This window comes from Schistocerca cancellata, chromosome 1, assembly GCF_023864275.1.
Source record: "Schistocerca cancellata isolate TAMUIC-IGC-003103 chromosome 1, iqSchCanc2.1, whole genome shotgun sequence".
NCBI lineage: Eukaryota > Metazoa > Arthropoda > Insecta > Orthoptera > Acrididae > Schistocerca > Schistocerca cancellata.
The window spans coordinates 1,208,455,358-1,208,478,192 of NC_064626.1; the positions used below are offsets into that span (position 1 = coordinate 1,208,455,358).

The 22,835-nt window shown below is 40.0% G+C and overlaps 1 protein-coding gene across 5 annotated transcripts in view; it reads left to right on the forward strand.

Moving 5' to 3' along the window:
- LOC126094616 (integrator complex subunit 1) overlaps window positions 1-22,835 on the forward strand; it is a 301,226-nt gene that overhangs the window by 201,448 nt on the left and 76,943 nt on the right. For all 5 annotated transcript variants that reach the window (XM_049909116.1, XM_049909125.1, XM_049909100.1 and 2 more), the window contains exon 23: window positions 15,704-15,876. In XM_049909116.1, coding sequence (XP_049765073.1) covers window positions 15,704-15,876 — 173 coding nt within the window. The remainder of the gene's footprint in view (window positions 1-15,703; window positions 15,877-22,835) is intronic.

The window sequence follows — 22,835 nt, forward strand, 5'->3', positions numbered from 1 at the left end:
AAATCTGTACCAAACTTTGGCTTGGCAGGCCTGGGTAACCAAGAAGGCTTCCTCTAAGCGACCCATGAATAGGTTGGCGTACGAGGGGGCCATCCTGGTACCCATGGCTGTTCCCTCTAATTGTTGGTATGTCTGGTCTTCAAAAGTGAAGAAGTTGTGGGTCAGGATGAAGCTGGCTAAGGTAATGAGGAAAGAGGTTTTAGGTAGGGTGGCAGGTGATCAGCGTGAAAGGAAGTGCTCCATCGCAGCGAGGCCCTGGACGTGCGGGATATTTGTGTATAAGGAAGTGGCATCAATGGTTACAAGGATGGTTTCTGGGGGTACCGGAACAATGATGTAATGTGCAGACTGAAGTAATTAATGAAAATTTGCACCAAGGCCAGGATTTGAACCTGGATCTCCTGCTCAGTAGGCAGATTCCACTTCACCACCCTGCACATCTGCATAGATCAACCTAGTATGCCTCCCGCCTCAATCCAAATTTCCATTCCACATCAGCCATTTAGTATTCCCTCTAAACTTGAGCAGCATTGCAGAAACTCTACAACTGTACTGGAATACGACCTCAGCATTGAATGAAATGGGAGATCCTGCCTGAAACCCAGGCTTAGGTAGGGCCGAGGCATGAATGGGAATTTGGATCGAGGAGGGAGACATAGCGCATCTGCCTAGTGAGCAGGAGACTGGGGTTCAAATCGTGGCTGTGGTAAAATTTTCATTGATTGCTTCAGTGTGCATATAAGCCTCATAGATGTATGAGACTTGAAAAGATCTCTAGAATCATATACTGTGGATATTGATTTTACGTTCTCCGATTTTACATTTTTTGTGGTTCTACACCATAAATTCATAGCCTTTATGGAAAACCCATAAAATCAATGCTAAAAAATCCCCGATTTTATGTTTCTTACTAGTAAGGTTTATCTCAGTTCTGCAGTCTTACTCTACATATCACTTGACTTTTTCCCATTTTGATGTGGCCGAATGAGTTAAAAGTGGCACCAAAAGACAAATGGTTCGCGCCGCAGGTGGTGGCGGAGTTAACAGTATATTTTTGGCCATTGCAGAGAGGAAAGATGTGTGACACAAAATACTGACATAATCTACAATTGGCATTGCCAGCACAACATTTAGCTTCACCACAATCATGTTGGAAGAACATCTGAAACTGAGCATCATACCAGAGGTTGAAAATGCCGCTTCAGTTGTAAATTTCTTTTATTATAATGACCGGTTTTGGGCTCTCGTAAGCACAGAAGGAGGAGTTATGCATTCATAGTGGCAAAACGCGCCTAGTACACACCCACCGTGGTGCTCGGGGGCCACAGCACAGGTGCGACACCTGAGGATGGGCTTATGAGAGCCCGAAACTGGTCGTGGTAATAAAACAAATTTACAACTGAAGTGGTATTTTCAACTTCTGGTATTTAGCTTCACCATGCAATTATGATACAACTACTGCCATGTTGCGGCAACAATGGAAAAACAGGACAGTTGATGCGAAGTGTTCTGGACCGAGTCAATACGTGATGAAGGGGTCCAGCTGCCACCTTTTCTTATGCCACTTATAATTCAGGCTTATCTTTTTGCATGTATTTCCAATGTACTCTATTCAGCAACAGTATCGATCATCAACCCTTTAAACTCAAACACTGAGTCTTGAAGAATATCCTTGGTCAGAATCAATGAAACATTGGCCACATCCAGCTAGTGAGCTGTTATTGGTTGGTGACTTGTTAAATCACCCAACAGCCAGTGCAGCCACCACACCACACGAACGCATGTAAAATGAGCTCTCCTGCTGGCTGTGTGGGGAGGGGAAGTGACCCTTTAATGACGGGATTGCAGGTAAGGGTGAAAGCATTTTGTGAAAATATACTTTTTGTGCACATCATGTGCTTTGGCAGAGATGTCACATGGAAATAGAACAAGGATTTTGTGATGCAGATCATGTGCTATGCCAGAGATGTCACACAGAAATAGAACAAGGATTTTGCGATAGAAGATTTTAAAGACTTTCATGTTCAAATCTAATACGGTATGGTTGCAACAAGTACATACACTACTCACATATATACTCTGCACCACACACTGCAGATCATAAAGATCATCAGTAGTGATAGAAAGCATGAGGTGAAACTGCTACATCAGAGCTTTCTTTTAAATTTACAGTGTACAGAAATTCATTGAACTTACTCCTAATAAGCTTGTAATGTTAACTGGGGAAATAAACTCATTTTTTAACATCTCTCATCAAGCTTAAAAGAAAACTTTGATATGGTGAGCATATGAAGTGCGGCTCGGAAGAAAAGCATTAAACATTAATAGCAATGGTGACAAAGTTTGTCAGCAGATGTCCGCTTTTATGCATATGGCTTAACAAATAATTTTTGCTTTTTTTCAGGGTGAGCATGAAGGAAACATCTCTCGGGAACATGTGCTTTGACATATAATTTGTGGTCATAGCTTGTTGGAAAATAGCTTAATTACGTTGTACCCAAATACCAATTTCAATTTTTTGATTAGTTTTTTGCCGCCCGGGATTCTTCTTCTTCATGTGCCGTCTCCTCTAAGAAGGTTGGCTGTCATCATGGCAATTTCTGATCTTGATTTGGCTGATCTAAGGAGTTCTGACGTTGAGCAGTTGTACCAATTTTTTAAATTGTCAATCCAGGATGTCCGTCTTCTACCCCTCGTTCTCTTCCCACAAATTTTCCCTTCTAGTATTATTTGCAATATTTTGTAATTTACTCCTCTAATAACATGGCCTAAATATTGTAGCTTCCTTACTTTAATAGTTTTAATTAATTCTTTTTCCTTTCCCATTCTTCTTAGGGCATCTTGATTAGTAATCCTCGACACCCAACTAATTCTAAGTATTCTTCTATATGCCCACAATTCAAAAGCTTCTAAACTGTTCATGTCCTTCTTTTTCAATGTCCACGCTTCCATTCCGTATAGTAATTTTGAGAATACATAGCATCTTAGCAACCTCATTTTTGTGTTTAAACAAATGTCTCTCGAACAGAATGCATTTTTCATCTTATTAAAGATACTTCTGGCCTGTCCTATTCTCGATTTAATTTCTTCTGAGCTTTCAATCTCCTCATTTACAATTGTTCCGAGATATTTAAATTTACGTACTTGATCGACTCTTTCCCTATTGATTGTAAGATTTTCTTGTTGGTGTGTTTTAGATATCACCATGAACTTAGTCTTGCTTACGTTAAGAGTCAAGCCAAATTCTTCACTTTTTTCTGCGACTTTGTCAAGAAGTAATTGTAGATCTTTGAGGTTTCCAGCTAGTAGTGCAGTGTCATCAGCAAACCTAACATTGTTAATGTTTAGCCCATTCACTTTAATGCCAGCTATTTCATCTGATAGAGCTGCCTGGAATATGTCTTCTGAATACATATTAAACAATAAGGGTGAGAGAACGCAACCTTGTCTCACACCCCTCTTTATTTCTATATCATTCGATAACTCATTTTCTACCTTCACGGTTGCGGTTTGATTGTAGTAGAGGTTATATATAATGCGGATGTCTTTCTTATCAAGTGTTTTCTTTTCTAACAATTCTATGAGATGATCATGACGAACTTTGTCAAATGCTTTATTATAATCCAGGAAGCACACATATAGTGGCTGATTAACCTCCATACATCGTTGCGCTAATATGTTAAAAGCAAACAATGCTTCTGTTGTACCGAAGGAACTTCTAAAACCGAATTGTGTTTCACTTATACCTTCTTCTACTTTTTTGTATATTCGTTGGTGTATAACTTTTAGAAATATCTTTAAGGTGTGACTCATTAAGCTTATTGTACGGTGATCATTACAAGTTTTGGCATTAGCCTTTTTGGGTAATGTAACAAAGGTAGATGTCAACCAATCCCTAGGAATAATTCCCGAATTATAAATATCATTAAACAATTGTACAAATATATCTATATGGTCTATTCCTATGAGTTTCAGGATGTCATTTGGTATCTTATCCGGTCCAGGGGCTTTTCCTGTCTTTGATTTGTTGATAACATGTAATATTTCTTCTTTCGATATGCTTGGTCCTTGTTCTCCGATCATGTTATCATAAAATTTTTGATCTTTTTTTGTATCTTCAAATAGTTCTTTGACATATTCTGTCCACCTGTCCAGTTTACCTTTAACATCAGGAATTATTTTGTCATTTTTATCTAACAATAAACTTGTACTTTTCTTTTTATTAAGTCCAGCTAAATCTTTAACTTTTTTGTGTAAGTTGAAACTATCATGTCTTGTTTCATAACTCTCAATTTCAGAGCATTGTTCCTTGTACCATTCTTCTTTTGCTCGCCGTGTTTCTTTTCGTATTTCTGCATGTAATCTTTTATACTCACTTTCATCTCTATTTTTAAGTATTCTTCTTTCTTCCATCAATTGTAATATCTTCTCTGTCATCCACTTCTTTTTCATGTTGTCGTGTTTGGTCGCCATTGTGTTTTTACATGCATTATTTAATGTGTCTTTTATAAGTTCCCATTTGCCATCAATGTCTTCTGTTTGATTATTCTTTATCCTAACTAATTCCTTATTAATCTCTTCAGAAGTCTTTTGTTTAGTCAAGGGGTCTCTTAGAATAGTTGTATTTATATAGTCCTTCTTTTGTTTCTTTTGTATGGCTTTCAGTTTCACATGGAACTTTGCTACTAAAGGGTTATGATCAGAAAATATATCAGCTCCTGGATATGTTTTCACACCATGAATAGAATTTTTGTACCTCTTGTTTATAAGTATGAAATCGATTTGATTTCTGCAAACTTCTTCATTACAGTCTCTTGGTGATTTCCAAGTATAAAGTCTTCGTTTAGGGAGTTTAAAAAATGTGTTTGTAATAGACAGATTGTTTTCCTGGCAAAATTGTGACAGCAAATCTCCTCTTTCATTTCTTGTTCCTAAACCAAAAGGTCCAATAAGATCACCTTCACTTCCTTCACCTATTTTGGCATTAAAATCTCCCATGATGATAATAATGTCTCTGCTTTTTGAGGTTCCTATTGCTTGTGTTAATTCTTCATAAAATTTTCCTATTTCTTCTTGGTCTTTGTCGGCTGTTGGAGCATAGATTTGGATTAAATTAATATTTGTTTGTTTCGTTTGTAAATGTAGACTGATTACTCTATCTGAGATTGGTAAAATGCTTTTGACAGATTTACTAGCATACTCATCTAAAATTATTCCTACCCCATTCCTGTGCTGGCTATCAGAATTTCCCGAGTAATATACTTTCATGTTGTCAATGGTCATTTCTCCTGAGTCAGGCCATCTTGTTTCACTTACACCCAAAATGTTAATTTTTAGGCGTTTCATTTCTTGTATAACATTATTTACTTTGCCTGGTTGGTATAATGATCTTACATTCCAAGTTGCTATTGTTGCATTATTTTTGTATTTACTTGTGGCATTGTTCAAGGCTCTCCCCCCCGGAGATCCGAGTGGGGGAGTTGAAACTCCGGATAATTTGACATTGAACCCTGCCATGATGAGTTTTCCTGGGGATATCCATTGGATCTTTAATGCTGTGGTTTCCCGTTGCCTTCAGCATCCTATGCCGTTGACCACTCTTGGTGATTCTTCCGTCTTTAGGAGTGATTTCTCACTCCAAGGACAAGAGGGTGCCCTTGCTCTACCAGCTCATCCGCCCTTCTAGAAGGTCGTTGACTTAGTAGAGGGTTCTCCTTATCCTGGGAGAAACTCGGTCGCCAGAGCCTCGTTAGCGTAGCAGGGGATACCACGTGCCGGAGAGGTTGACATTTGTGTGGGATAGGCTATTGGTGACGCATCCCACACCTTACCCCCGGGATTAGCCGAGCAGTTTAAGGCGCTGCAGTCATGGACTGTGCGGCTGGTCCCGGCGGAGGTTCGAGTCCTCCCTCGGGCATGGGTGTGTGTGTTTGTCCTTAGGATAATTTAGGTTAAGTAGTGTGTAAGCTTAGAGCCTGATGACCTTAGCAGTTAAGTCCCATAAGATTTCACACACATTTGAACATTTGATGAGTTTTTACTTACTGTTACACATTTGTGATTTTTTAAGAACTGATGAAATTCACCACCACAAATTATTGTATAAACATTGTACTGTACATTTAATTTCCTTCATTTATACAAATTTTGTGCAATGTATTGCAGAGCATTACAATTTTCAATCATATATCCCACTTACATATGTTTTTGCTCTTATTTTGGAGGTTTCAATGTTCTCCTCGATTCTGAATTTTTCTCAATTTTGCGTTTGTAAGTCTGTACCATGATAGGGGTTTCACTGTAGTTTCATTTGATTAAAATAATAGAGTTTTAGCTTACTTACTACTCTCCTTAACCTGGATTCAGCAGATTTCATTTCCTGATCAGTATTAACATTTAACATAAAGAATCACAGTGTTTGGTCTGAGAGCCCATTGACTATTGGTGTTGTAATACAGTTTTGTTTATTAGAACATTCTGTAGAGATTTTATCAATGACTGTTTTTAAACAATTAGTTAACATAGTTGAGGAGCTCACTGTAGAAATTGAGTTGAATGATAATGTTACTGACTGCAATAAATCCTTACTGGAAGAGTTTTTTAAAAAATCCATAGTGTGTCTAGAAAAGGTTTCAACATTTACAGATGATATAATAAACATTTCTGTAAACCTCATAGCTTCAGAGTTATGACCTACATGTGTATGAGGAGCAATCTTGCACGCAGAGCACTTTGGCACAAAACAAATAAGGAAACAGCGTATGTACTAGATACTTATGCAACACAATATGTTTGCAGTGGTATAAAGCATGTGCCCAATGCAAGAACACGTATAGTATTCCACAGTGTACTACAGTATATAGGTTTTTGGTCCAGTATGTTGTTCTCATCTGGTGTACCTGTAGTGTTCATATGGCTCAATGTTTCTTGTGACACTGCAGAACATTTCTGCAATTTGTTTCCATGTCCAATACTGGATGTACAGCTCCCAGTGGAGGGCTACTATTCAACACAAGAGATGGTAGATATGGTCTTCTACCATGGGCAAGCAGATGGAAGCAGCCTATGGGCATGTAACCTGTATGTTGTCAAATAACACAATACCGTACACCATTTATAAAGGTGTTTAGTACCCTTTTCTGATGACTTTTGGAAATGGGATCCTTTGCACCATGAACTGGGATTCCGACAGACCATGAACAATTTACACACCCGATACAGAATAATGGGTATTAGAGGATGTGGAGGTCAACCCTGGAATGGGTGTCTAAAGAATAGCTGCCGCAGAAGGTGTTGCTAAGTCTGTAGTCTGGACAGCCCTCCATGAACAGTTGCTCTATGCCTACCATCTGCAGAGAGTCCAAGCTCTGCTGCCACATGATTGGCCCACCAGTTTGCAATTCTGCCAGTAAGTTCTCCCAATGTGTGCCCTTGATCTACAGGTCACGGCAAAGGTGCTGCTTACTGACAAGGCAGGGTACACGAGAGATGATGTTGTAAATTGCCATATTATGCATGTATGGGCTGATGCCACCCCACATGCACTTGAAAAGAGTTGACACCGGCACACACTTAATATCAACATTTGGGGAGGTGTCCACATGGACACCCTAGATCCCTAGTCTACTGCATAACACATTGAATGGTGCTAGGTACTATCACATCCTTTGGAACCAATTGCCTGTGTTTGAGAATGTGCCATTACATGAAAGACACTGAATGTGGTATGCGCATGATGGGGTACCGGTCCATTCTCGGCTTCGGGTGAGACAACACCTAACACGAGTCTTTCAGGAGCGATGGATTGGTCTGGGAGGGCCAGTACCTTGGCCTGCCTGTTCTCATGACCTTAACCTTATAGTTGTTTGGCTTTGGAGGCATGTATATGCAGTCCCCATAAATGAGGCGAATACAGTAAGAAGAGTGTGATGCAATCTGGCAACAACCAGTGATGTTCCAATGAATGCAGGTTTCCATGTGACATACAGTGGTAGGCTACATTGCAGTGGATGGCGGTCACATCGAGCACATGTTGTGAAAAATAGTGCAGAAACAGGTGACCATTGACAGTAATGGTGTCACATTGAGCACATGTTGTGAAGAATAGTGCACAAACAGGTGATCATTGACGGTAATGGTAATAGACTAGATCTTAAAAGGTATGAGGTGTTTTTAGGAACTTTTTTTCTTCCCTTGTTGGATACTACATCCACTGTAAATATTAGAACCCTTTCTTCTGGGCAACCTGTACATTAAAAACAATTGGTAAGTGACTGAGACATGGTCGAAGGAGATGCTTGATGTTATTCAGTATGTATGTTGGAATGTAGTTGAATTATGTATGGCAATCATGATGGAAATAGATTAGCAAATGAGACACTAAAAGTAGTAGATGTTTCAGAGAGGGTATAAAATGCAGACTGGCAATAGCAAAAAAGCATTTCTTAATAAGACAGTGGAAAATCCAGGATGGAATGTAACAATATTGTGCCACTCACCATATAGTGGAGCTGCTGAGTTGCAGATAGGCACAACAAAAAGACTTTCTCAATATAATCTTTTGTCCAACAAGACCTTTTTTGAAAATGTATGAAAGCTTATATTGTGACAGTCTTTTTGTTATGTCTATCCGCTACTCATCATCTCCACTATACAGTGAGTGGCAACTGTCCTTTTCATAATATTGTTATACTTTCTCAATAAGAGAAAGTTGTTAACATCGAATATGAATTCAGGTGCTTCTAAGTCTTGTCTGAAGGTATTTATCCAGAGTGTAGCCTTGTACATAACTGAACCAGTTGGTAAACAGTTCAGACATGAAGAGAATAGAAGCCTTTCAAAATTAATGTTACTGAAGAATTCTGAATATTAGATAGGCAGGTCAGTGAGATGGTACTGAATCACAATTGGAGAGAAAGGAAATACACAGATGGAAAAAACAGTCACAACACCAAGAAGGAGCTGTGCGACAAACAAAAGCTGGTAGGCATGTTTCCACTTGTAAAATATGTCTATTAAAATTTTGCGCCCCCCACATAAGATAGGTGCTAGTAGTGCCACTGATGATGCAAGCCAAAGGGCATTTTATACATGCTATAATGGTCATGAGAGTTAGTTACCTTTGAGATTCGATGTGGTGAGTTGTTGTTAGTCAAGAACAAGTTCAAGGTGACAAAGACACCGTTATAAAGTGCTCACAGAGTTTGAACTAAGTTGTGTAATAGGGCTAGTAGGTTCCTTCTGCTGTGCTGCAAAAGACTTGGTAGGGATGTAGGGATTGTACGGTTGCTGGCAGTGGTGGTCATGAGAATGTACAATCGCAAGAAAACTACCATGTGGTGGCACTATTGAGAGGGGAGACAATCTTGGGTGACATACAACTGTGGCACTTAATAGTGCATCTGCAGTAGCAATTTGAGCAGTGGTTGGCAGCACTGTGCCAAAGTGAACTATTACAAATCGGTTACTTCAGGGACAGCTCAGAGCCAGATGCCCTGTAGCGTGCATTCTACTGACCCCAAACCACTGTCATTTGTGACTTAAATAGTGATAAGCGAGAGCTCATAGGAGGGCAAGGTGGAAGTCTGTTGTGTTTTATGATGAAAGCTTGTTCTGCCTCAGTGCCAGTGATGGCTGCATGTTGGTTAGGAGGAGGCCATTTGAGGGCCTTCAACCAACCTGACTGTGTGACAGACAAACTGGTCCCACATCTAGAGTTATGGTCTGGGGTGCAATTTCGTATTAAAGCAGGAGCAAGCTTGTTGTTATCACATGCACTCTGATTGCAAATTTGCACTGATGATTTGACTTATTGTGTTGTCATTCCAGAACAGCTCTCCAGGGGGAATTTTCCAGCAGCTTAATGCTCTCCCACATACGGCTGTCGTAACTCACCATGCTTTGCAGAGCCTTGGCCTCATGATCACCAGACATGTTTACATTGAGTGCATATGGGACACCATTGAACGACAACTCTAGCATCATCCTCAACCAAGTGCAACAGGCAAGGAACTCCATCCCACAGATTGACATCCGGCACCTGTACAAAATAATGCATGCATGTTGCATGCTTGCATTCAACAACCTGGCAGTTACCCTGGTTATTAATGTAACTGCATTTCACGTTTACAATGGCTTACCTTGTGCGTACATTAACCTGTGATCTTGCAATGTTAATCAGTTAAATACGTTACCTGAACAAATATAATCCCAAAATTTCATTACTATAAATTAATTATTTTTTGGCCTTGCGAATTTTTTTGCATCGGTGTACTTGGCACAATGTGAGAAAAGGAAGGGATTGGTTGATAGGACATATCCTGAGGCATCAATGAATCATCAGTTTGGAAATGGAGGAGAAGGGTGGAGTGTAAAAATTGTGGAGGGAGGCCAAGGCTTGAAAAAAGTTAGCAGCTTCAAATGGATGCAGACTGCAGTGGCTACTTCGGGATGAAGAGGCTTTCACAGGGTTGAAGGTGCTTGGTATACATTTACTATTGTGAAGGACTGTTATGTAATTTTATCTCTGCTGCACATGCTGCCTTTTGCTTCTCCAAGCAAAGTTGATTAATATCTAAGTTCTTAAATTTATTATAATTTATGATGATGAATGGGACAACTCCTCCTTTTTCCATTTTGATTCTACAGAAGTAAGATATTAACCTAAATTTTGTAAAACATAACATAGCTTTACCAGTGTCCACATGATGTTCAGTAAGGCAGATTATGTCCGCTTGATTCTTAATTCTCTTAATTCATCATTGCAAATAAATAGTTCAATTATTTTACTCCTCAGTTCTCAAATATTGTGACAAAATAAGAATAGGTGGCGTTTCACACTGACAGATATAATTTTCAATTAAAACAGCACTGTGTACTGCTGCAGTAAGCTCAAACAATGTTATTTAGTTTCCTTCTCAAACGGAATGTTTTTCAATCCTCACTTCTTTTAAAAGTTGATTTCTTTGTGTTCTCCCTACCCTAAAAAGGTGTTACTCTTGATACCTGCAACAACTGCTATTTTACCACTCATGGCATAATTATTAAATTAAGCAATATGCAGATAAAGAGGTCAATGAAAATTAGGAATTGAACTTTGTAGCACCATTGCATTGATTTTTTATTGGTCATGTACCCTTGGATGTTTGAAAAGAGCCAGGTTTGATTTAAAATATGCAACATGCAATCAGTTTCTGGTTCTTGCAGGATTGCTGTTATTTCAAATCATGTTTTGACTGTGGTCTTTACCAAGTTTTGTAAATATGTTTTATGCTTGAAGGAAGAAATATCAATAATGTTTCACCATATGTATGTATAATTTTAACAAATTTGCCTTCAGGAGGCAAAAGACTTCGTGCTGCCAATACTTCAAGAGTAAAGGAGACCACTCACTGGAAAGTAGAAGCTGGTCGCATGCCAGGACTGTGGTTCAGCTGGTGGATGAGGATGGGAAGGGGTTTGTCAGATGGTGGGGTGGGTAGAGGGGGGGGGGTTAGTGGCGGGAGGCAGGAAGAGGGGTTATGGATGATTAGCTAGTGGCTTGGACAGAGCCAGTCGATGTGGGCTCATGTATTGGAGCCAGGGGAAGCAGCGCATGGCTAAAATGACATAGAGACATGAATTGGAAGGGGGTGGTAGGGTAAGGGGAAAGTGTTGAATGGAGAGTGTAGGGACAGTGGGCTAACAGAGGTTAAGGCCAGGAGGGTTACTGAAATGAAGCCTGTGTTGCAACTCCCATCTGCATAATTCAGTAAAGCTGGTGATGGAGGGAAGGAGTCAGATGGCCCGGGCTGTGAAACAGCCATTGAAATTGGGTATGTTGTGCCCAGCTGCATGTTGTACCACTGGGTGATTGACTTGTTCTTGACCACAGTTTGGCTGGTGTCATGCCGACGTAAAAAGCTGTGTAGTGATTGCAGTAGAGTTGGTATACTACAGGGCTACTTTCAGAGATGGCTCTGCCTCTGATAGGATAGGATATGCCTGTGACAAGACTACAGTGAGAAGTGCTGAATGGATGCCTTGAGCAGGACTTGCACCTAAGTCTTCCATAGGGTTATGATACCTGTGGCAAGGTGGTGGGAGCGGGAGTGGCGTAGGGATGGACTGGATGTTGTGTAGGTTGGGTGGGCGACAGAACTTCATTCTAGGAGGGGTAGGAAAGATCCTGAGTTGGATAGTCCTCATTTAAAGGTGGAATGACAGATAACCAAAACCCTGGCAAAGATATGGTTCAGTTGTTCCAGTCCAGGGTGATATTTGGTGATGGAGGGGATCATTCATTTGTATCTGTTTCTTGAGGGTTGTCAGAGGATTAGGGATGTGTGAGAATATGGCACTGGAAATCTGTTTGTGGATTAGGTTTGGAGAATAGTGCCTGTTTGTGAAGGCCCTCATGAAAACTGCACCATACTGGGCAAGGAAGTTGTCATTCACTGTAGATATGCCATCCACGGCTGGCCAGGCTGTATGGGAGGGAATTTTTTGGTGTGGAAGCAATGACTACTGTGGAAATGCAGGTACTATTGGTAGTTAGTATGTTTGATATGGAGAGAGGTGTGGGTGCAGCCATCAAAATGGTGTAAGTCAAGGTCCAGGAAGATAGCGCATTAGGTTGAAGGGGACCAGGTGAAGCAGATGGGAGAGAAGGTGTTGAGGTTGTGCAGGAATGAGGCTAGGGTGTCTTGGCATGGAGTCCGGATCTTGAAGATTTTGGGAGTCTAGGATCTGCTAGATGGCCCATAAAAAAGGTTGTCATAGGAGGGTGCAATACGGGTGCCCATGACTGTGCCGTGGTTTGTAAATATATCTTCACCACAAAGTAGTAGTTGTGTGTCAGGATATAGTTGGCAAGTTCTGTGTGAAATGAAGTAGTGGTCTTGGGGACATTGGGAGAGAGAAAGTTCAATGGTGGCAAGGCCATGGACATGAGGGATATTGATGTGTAGGAAGGTTACATCAGCAGTGACATGTTGGGATCAAGGAGCTAAAGGGATGAGGATGGTAGATGGTGAAGGAAGTGATTATTATCTTTGATATGAGAACTACATTTTGAGCAATGGGTTGGTGGTGTTGGTCAGCAAGAGCGGAAATTCTTTCAGTAGGCACACAGTAATCAGCTACAATGGGGCAAGTAGGATTGTTGGATTAATGGATTTTAGGTAGCATGTTGAAGGTGGGTGTGAAGAGGGAGATGGACTCAGGGGAGAGGTTCTGGGATGGTAAGTTATGCTAGACTTCTGGGATGGGAGCACTATGACAGAGTTGGTAGATGGAGGAGTCAGACAGTTGGCAGAAGCCATCTGTCAGGCAGTCACTGCAGTTCAACACAACAGTGATGGAGGGTTTGTTTGCTGGGAGGATGATTAGGTCCCTCCTTATGCCATTCCCATTTCCATTGCCTTGCCATAGGGGTCATATCCCTGTGGAAGACGTAGATGCAAGACCAGCCCAATGCACCTACCCAGCACTTCCTACTCCAGTCCTGTCACAGCCTTATCCTATCCCACCTGTGAAACCAGCCGTGTCGTACACCAACTCTGCTACAATCACTGCACAGCTCTTCATGTCTGTCTAACAACTAACCAGATATCCACCAGAATGAACAGCCAATGCCAGACAGTGGACAAGAACAAGATTGACCAGCTGGTGGCACGGGCACAGCTAGGCACAACATGCTGGTCTTCAGTGGCTGCTGCACAGCATAGGTCATCTGGATCCTTCTCTCCACCAGCAGCTTTTCTGAACTACCCAGATGGGAGTTACCCTTGCAAAACCTCCTATGCTCACTTTACCCTCCTCAGTCTCCATTAACCCACTGACCCCACACCCTCCACCCAGCGGTTTTGCTTTCTTCTGTCTTGTCACACCCTCCACATTCACATCTCCGCATCACTTTACTCGTGTGCCACTTCCCCAGCTCTAACACATGTGCCCACATGTCTTGCCCATGAACCTGTGGACTGTCCCACCTGCTTTCCTAGCCAACAAACAGTCTTCTCACCCCTTAACAATCTTCCTGCCTCCCTCCAAACTGCTAGCTACCCATTCCTAAAGCCCCTTCCTGCTACCTCTCCTTCCGTCCTGCCACCCCATCCCACCATTGCCCACATGTTGAACTGCAGTCCTGGCACCGTGTGTGCAGCCGGATCTATGTAGGAGCATAGAGGTTGTGTGTGTGTGTGTGTGTGTGTGTGTGTGTGTGTGTGTGTGTGTGTGTGTGTGTGTGTGTGTGTGTGTACACTCCAGATGGGGAAAACGTGTATGCCAAAATCTAGCAAGCCTTCTTTTTTTTTGTATGTCCCTATTGACAACTCAACACCTCTGCTTTTCAGTGAGTAGTCTCATTTACTCCTAAAATATTTACACCCTATCAGAAATGGCCTACTAAAATGGTACAGCCAGTAGCCACATCTAGAATTAAAGGAAACATCTGAGCTTTCGTAACTCTTAGAAGGAAAGAGGGCTATGTTGGGGAAGGTTAAAAAGGGAGGCCAGAATGCTTGGATCCCAGGATCAGAGGGTCCCACCAGCTTGTATCTGTCTATCACCAATGATAAGGGTGACTCTTTGACTATGGATCACATTGGAATTTGAGCTACCTAATCCATTAATATTGCAGTAAAGTGTGATAGAAATTTTTATAGGCTATTGTTTTTTAGTAGTCATACTTATTAAAAAGGTCTATTACACAGAACAAACTTCATGGCCTATTGGTTTACAGAAAGCAGAAGGAAATCTAAGAATCACTATAAAAACTACTGTGGTATCTCTATATATAAAAGAAAATGTCCTGACTGGTTTACTGTTTTTAATGAAAATATTTCATTATGAATGCAGGGTAGTTTTTTGGCCAGAAGTACTCTGGGAAAAGACCGTGTTTCTGTGGCCTTAATTAGCATGAAAAATTGAAAAGTTTTTGCAAATCTAAATCAGTGAAAGATTTTTAACAGTCACCATGACCAATTTGCTTTGACAGACTTGCATAGGAAAAAAACTGTTTTAATACATTAATTTTTCAGTAGGTCTGATATATGTTTACAAAGTCATTTTTGTTGCAATTATTGTGCAAACCAATCAAGAAAAATGTAAAGTCCAAGTGATGTATTGAATCAAATGTGGATGAGAGAACACCAGAAACTGGTCAACTGGAACATGGAGACTAATGAAACATCTCCAGGGCCACACATATGGGCTAACAGCAATGGAAATCACCATTGACAATCCTTCACAAATAAAAGAAGTGAAATGCTTATAGCAATAAACAAACTGCCTTCAATTAGCTGCATAGATGGAACAAACCTCCACAAAAACTAATCATTACTGACAAAAACGAATACCATGTTTAAATGTGATTCCATATGCAGGAATATCCATTTCAGATGAGAGAATCAGTACCTGGAGTAATACTGACACTAATAACTATAGAAGCACTTATTTGATTTGTCCCTTTGCTTAAGTCGCTATGTGAAATTAAACCCATTGGAACACTTTCATTATGCAAAACTGGCAACCATGTAAATGGTTACTAACTACTTTATAATATGTAGATTCACACATGTGCTTTGGGTGTAACAACATTCAAATTTGATTAAAGGAGGAAAAAAAAATCTGAGCAGACTATAAGGGCATAAGGCTAGTTTTAAAATGCATTGGTTTTGAAGTTTTTTCAATTCTGGCATAAATAATCATGTAAATATTCCAGCAAACTGCTCAATAAATTGGACTTGGCAGTGGCAGTGGATCCTGCTCAAGTGGCTGAAGCTGTGCTGGACAAAAGCTACATGGCTCAGCTGGTGGAAGTGCAGCACAGGCGGGGTGCTCACGGAGGGCACATACTGGTGCAAGTGCTTCATCTAGAGCAGCCCTCGTTTCCAGGTAATTTTAATTTGTGTTTTAAAAACTATTTAATTCCATGTAGATAATTATTTTAATCCTGTTGAATCTGTGTGCTTTGTTTAATGGAGGAAAACTATAATGGTGCATCTTTTCTCTTCCTTAAAACAAGCAAGTGAATTGTTTACAGTTTTTATTGTATTTATTTTGTTATTTTTTCACTTGTTACTAGACATTGCCATTTTGATTACACATGCAACTTAAATTTTTTCCTGCACTTAGGTTACTCCTTAATAATTCTACTCAGTTGCTTCCTTGATGAAGACTGTAACAAAGATCTGTACCTGCCTACACCCACACACATATGCTCTTTTAACACCTATGAAGTACATGCCAGAGGGTACTTCATATTGTCCCATCTAACAGGTGTGATAAAAAATTAACAGGAATTTTTAGTTTTCTTAAAAAATCTTATTTATTCATCATGATCACCACCATTTTTTTCCCCTTGAAAGTAATCCACCTCAGATATAATACACTTGTGCCAGCACTTTGTCAATCTTGGAAGCACTGCTGGAACTCACTTTTTGTTACATTGTTCATCTCCTTCAGCAGTTCTGTTTCTATCTCCTCAATGGTGGCAAAACAAAGTCCTTTCATGGCTCTCTTCAGCCTCTGGAATAGAAAGAAGTCGCCGTGAACTTTGTCTGGTGAATACGGTGACTGAGGCAACTCAGTGGTTTTGTTTCTTGCCAGAAAAGCACAAGCAAGCATTGTGGTGTGAGTGGAAGCATTATTGGGATTAAATATCCACAAATGCTTTTGCCACAGCTCTGTTAGTTTTCTTCAAATTGATTCACGCAAATGGCGCATAACTTCCAGGCAGTATTCCGTATTAACTGTAAGACGGTAAGGTGAAAACTCATGATGCACTACCCCATCGTAATCACAGAAAATAGTGAGAAAACCTTCACATATGATTGAAACTCTCTCTCTCTCTCTCTCTCTCTCTCTCTCTCTCTCTCTTCCCCCCCCCCCCCCCCCCCCTCCCCCTTCAGGCTGTTTCCATTGAGACAGTTGGGACTTGGTTTGAAGTCCTACACATATACCCATGTTTTGTCACATGTTCTTTAGAAGTTCTGGGTCATTATCAGTTTCATTCAGCAATTCCTGAGTAATGTCTATGCGGCATTGTTTTTGGTTGAAATTTAACAATTTGGAATCAATTCACCAATCACTTGACAGTACATATAACTTTTTTAGCTGTCAACAACAAACTAAATATTCAAAACGGCTGAAAATCAAACACACATCAGGAACATGTGTACCAACAACATAAAAAAATTTTAAGTTGGATATATAAAGCCTAGAAAATTAAAAAATTCCCATTACTTCTTGATCACTCCTCATATTTTTGCTACACGTTTTGTGCCCAAAATATCCAAAATATAGCTCGGCATGAGCCCAAGGATGTACCAATGTCTCTGATGGTGATTCAGTGATTTTCCAAAACTAGTTTCATTACTTCTTCTGTGTTGTCAGTAATTGCTGTGCTAGGGTATCCAGGGAAGTCTTCGTCTTCACAGTCTTCTTGACCCACTTTGAAATGTTTATACCACTCATGAACTCGTCTTACTCATAGTAGATTCACGAAAAGCCATAGTCAACACTTTGAATGTGGTGCTTCATTTCGTTTCAGTTTTCAGGTAAAAATTTAACACACATCCTTTGATCCATCTTTTTCTAAAGTAAAAATTCACCAAGCACTCGACAATACATATAACATTTTCAACTGTCAGCAACAAACTAAATATCTAGAACAGCTGAAAATGCAAATGTATTTCAGGAACAAGGACTAAATATCTAGAACAGCTGAAAATGCAAATGTATTTCAGGAACAAGGGTATCACAAGATAAAAAAAAAATTGAAAATCAGATGCATAAAGCCTACAAAATTAAAAAATTCCAATTACTTTTTAATCATTCCACTTATTAATGTTTTTCCCTCGTTTCATTAACAGATGTAGTTTGGGAAGAATGACTGACTATATTCCTCTGTGCTAGCTGTTGTTAATCTAATCTTGTACAAACAAACTCTATGGGATCAATGCATAAGAGGCTGAAGAATATTCATAGTTTGTCCTGAAAGCTTGGTCTTCGAATTTTCTGAGCATGTCTTCATGAAATGTATAGAATCTGCCAATTAAGAAATTTCACCGTGTCTATTAAACTCTTTTTGCTGGTCAGACAAGCCTTTACCATCATTGTCCTTCTTTGATCATGCTCAGTGACTAGCTTTAGTTTGGCCTGAGATGGATCCCAAACAAGTCAGCAGCATTTAAGTGAGGGCTGTAGAATTGTTTTGTGTACCATCTCTATTGCAGACAAACTTGAATTTACTGTGGGAAGAATGACTGCCTTCTGTGCAGTGTAATTAGTTGAATTTTGCCTGCCTGTTCCAGCGGGAGCAATACACAGAGGGCTTTAGTGTATACGTAGATTTCTCAGTTAATACTAGCTCTTGAAACTTCATAAGCAGGCTTTTATGGGGTAAAAGATATCTATATTCAAGCATCTGGCAGTTCACTTTTTTCAGCATTTCTGTGGTGCTCTCATGTGGATAAAACACACATGTGACCATTTGTGCTGCCTTTCTTTCCATTCATTCAAAATCTCTTGTAATTACTGTTTTGTATGGGTACCACGTACTGAAACAGTATTCTAGAATGGATCTTGCAAGAGTTCTGTAAACAATCTTCTTTATAGGCTGATAGGATTTCTCTAATATCCTACAATGAACTAAAGTTTGCTACCAGCTGTACATTCACCTGAGCCTATGTGATCATTGTTATTCTCAAATATTTGGATGACTTGATTGACTTTAGTTGCGACGCATTAATTCTGCAGTTAAGTGGTACCATGCTTTCGTGTTTTATGTAGTACACAATTTTGCATTTCTCTCTGTTACAAGTTAGTTGACAATGCATGCATGAAGCTGATGTTTTTATGATATTAAACTGGCTTTGCCTGCAGTTTTTATCAGAATATCATTATAGATAATGGCATCACCTGCAAAATCTTTAAAACATGTCAAAACACTCTTGATCCAGTTGCAAACTATTTATCTATTCCATATAAAAGTATATTCCTTTGAAGGTGTCCATGTGGTACTGAATCAAAGGCTGTAGTTTTTTTTTTTTTTTTTTTTTAATCATTCATTACCTTTGAACAGGTGTAAGACACAACGGAAGCTGCATGAAAAGGAATGGTTCACTTGGAAGGGGTTGCAACTCGTAGAAAGCACACACTGCTGATAGTTGGGTCTCATAACATGTTCTGTAATATCTACATCTGCATCATATTACGCAAGCCACTTAATGGTGTGTGGTAGGGGGTACATCTAGCTGATCCTATGTTCCCTGTTCGACTCATGAATGGCATGTGTGAAGAATGGTCACTGGTAAACCTCTGTATTAGCTCTGATTTCTCGAATTTTCTCATCATGGTCTTTTCGTGTGATGTGTGCAGGAGGGAGTAATACATTTTCCGATTCTTCCCAGAAAATGCTCTCTTGAAATTTCAGTAGTAAGCCTCTCTATGACGCAAAACATCTCTTTTAATGTCTGCCAGTGGAGTTCGTTAAGCATCCCTATAACACTTGCACCAACTAAACTGTTCCATAGCAAAACATGCCACTTGTCGTTATATCTTCTCTCACTCTTCTGTCAGTCCTACCTCATAAGGATCTCAGATTGATGAACAGTATTCAAGAATCAACCGAACAAGGGCTTTGCAAGTCATTTGCTTTGTGGATGAATTACATTTCCTTAAGATTTTGGCTATGAATATGTTTGGCATCCACTATTCCTGCTATTTGTTTTATGTGCCCCTCATACTTAATGTCGTTCTGGATAGTTTCTCATATATATTTTATGGTAGACACTGTTTCCATCAATTTGTTATCAATAATGTAGTTGTACAGTTCCTATGCATGCACAATATGTTACATTTATTTACGAGCGGCATTTGAAAAGTCTGTGCAAAGTCCAAGAGATGGCACCACCTGCCCTTATCGGGGTCATGTTTAGTTAGTAGCATCTTTGGAAAGAACGCACGCCAAGTTTCAGCCATATTGGTCTATTTCTTTGTGTTTGGCATTCGTGTGAATCAAGGAAGTCGAGTGATTGTCCAAAACTGGATGAAAAAGAATTTCGTGTGGTGATTAAACATTACTTTATAAAAGGCAAAAGGCCTCAGGAGACTAAAGAGAAGATTGATAAACATTACGGTGACTCTGCACCTTTGACTAGAACAGTTTATAAGTGGTTTCAAAATTTTTGGAGTGGCCATATGGGCAGGAGTGATGCTGAACGTTCTGGACGCCCTATGGAGGTTATTACTTCAAAAATCATTGACAAAATCCATGATATGGTGATGGATGACAGAAGAATTAAGGTGCGTGAGATTGCTAGTGCTGTGGGCATCTCGAATGAACGGGTACATAATATTTTGCATAAACATTTGGACATGAGAAAGCTATCCGCAAGATGGGTTCCGCAATTGCTCATACTTGACCTAAAACAGAATCGTGTGAAGTGTTGCAAGGATGGTTTGCAGCTGTTCAGGAAGAATCCGCAGGACTTTAAGTGTTGTTTCGTCACTGTGGCTGAAACGTGGTTACATTACTATACTCCTGAGACCAAAGAACAATCTAAACAATGGGTTACCAAGGGAGAATCTGCACCAAAAAAGGCCGGACTGTCTTTTGGGATTCACAAGGGATAATCCTCACTGACTATCTGGAAAAAGGTAAAACTATTACAGGTGCATATTATTCATCGTTATTGGACCGAGCTGCAAGAAAACCTCCGGCGATTGGATCGCAAAAAAGTCCTTTTCCATCACGACAAGTCACTAGCACTCACCTCAGTAGTTGTGGTCACAAAATTAATGGAAATAGGATTCCAACTCATTTCCCTTCCCCCCTGTTCTCCAGACTTGGCTCCCTTGGACTCCTATTTGTTCCCCAATTTGAAGAAATGGCTGGTGGGACAAAGATTTTATTCAAACGAGGAGGTGATTGCAGTGACTAATAGCTATTTTGCAGACTTGGACAATTCCTATTATTCGGAAGGGATCAACAAACTAGAATAGCCTTGGATGAAGTGTATAAGTTTAAAAGGAGACTATGTCGAAAAATAAAAAAGGTTTACCCCAAACACATAAGTAGTTTTTATTTTTGCACGGACTTCTCAAATGCCCCTCGTACATATCTGGTCAACTGCCAGAGTATGCACCATTCATCAATCCTCTGCAGATCATTCAGCAAATTGATACTGTCTTTTGGCATTGCTACTCCCATATAGATGATCTCATAATCTGCAAACAGTCTTAAAGAGCTTCCATTGCTTTCTAATAACTCATTTATAAACATTGTAAACAGTAATGTTCCTTTTGTAGGGAGCACATTGTGCTCATGTGGGAGCAATCTAGATGCTTGTAAAACAATAAACTGGTAGCCAAGATCGCAGGAATTCTTTTTATTCCATGATTACAGGTTTCGGCGAAACTAAAGCCACCATCCTCGAATCTTAGGACGCATACAGGTTACAACATCAAGGCAAACAATGGTGATATTAATAGTTGCCTATAACATGCAGGCCTTATAAAATTGTTGTAAGTAGCACATAGGTGTCCAAAAGAGATGACATTATAAATTATAAGTGTCTCCACCACATACCAGTGCAAGCTGGTATGTGATGGCGTTCTGGCATTAAAAAAAAAAAAATAAATAAAATAAATAAATAAATAAATAAATAAATAATCTAAGTGCAAGAAAAACATTTTATTACAAACACCTGAAATAGCGACTGACATACTACTTTTCCACATAGTCACCAAACAGATTGAGGCACTTACCATAGCGGTGGACAAGCTTTGAAAGACCTTTGTCATAAAGTTCTGCTGCCTGAGACTTAAGCGAGAGTGTCACGCCTGCATGGAGTTCCGCCTGCTTTTGAGTGACAATTTCAAACAACAAAGTCTGTGAAACTTGTGGAAAAGAAAACGAAAGCTCCGTTATTGTGAAGTGACGGTTTTCTCTAATCATTTAATCAACTTTAGCAACAAGATCATCAGTCACAATGCTCGGGCGCCCACTCTTTTCTTCATCATGAACGTTGGTTCGGCCATTTTTTAACCAAATGCACCATTTCCGGATGTAAAATTCACTCATTACGTTGTTCCCGTACACTTCGCACAGTCCACGATATATTTCTGTAGGTTTTAGGTTTTTTGCCAATAAAAACCATATCACAAACCGCACCTCACAACTAGTGGGATTTTAGATTGCAGTGCACATTTCAAATTTGAATATCGAAAAAACTAGACATGCAGAGACATTCCCGCGGTCACGGATGTATGCTGATTGAGCTGCTGAGCACGCACATGCCAAAGTATACGCGATCGGCGTGCGCCTAGCGGCATCAGATGGAAATGTTCCCTACTTTCTGATTAGCCCTCGTTTAAAATCTTAGTTTTTCTAACATAAGTAGGCATAATTCAATGATATTACATGAGAGAATCAAAAGCGTTAACAACAGAAGGATGTTACGGTACTGCAGTCAGCAGAATATGTTGCAAAATAAGCAAATTCATTCTGGGAACAGTCCCCTTAGCTGTTGCTAAACTGTCTCACCACAGATTTCTTCTAGGAAAACTAGTCCGACAAGGTATTCGGGAGAACTTCTGTGAAGTTTGGAAACTAGGAGATGAGCTATTTGTGGAAGTAAAGCTGTGGAGTTGGGTTGAGAGTTGTGCTTGGAGCACCTGTCCATGCAAGGCAAAAGTTGTAGGATCGAGTCCCACTCCGGCTAACAGATGGAATTTGCCAAGAAAGTTCAGAACTTAGAAAATATCCTTTTTACCCCCTGGTACCACTTCCAAATGAAGCATTTGTTCCCATACAGCTTGGGCAGTGTTCGAAATGTGTGCAAACATAA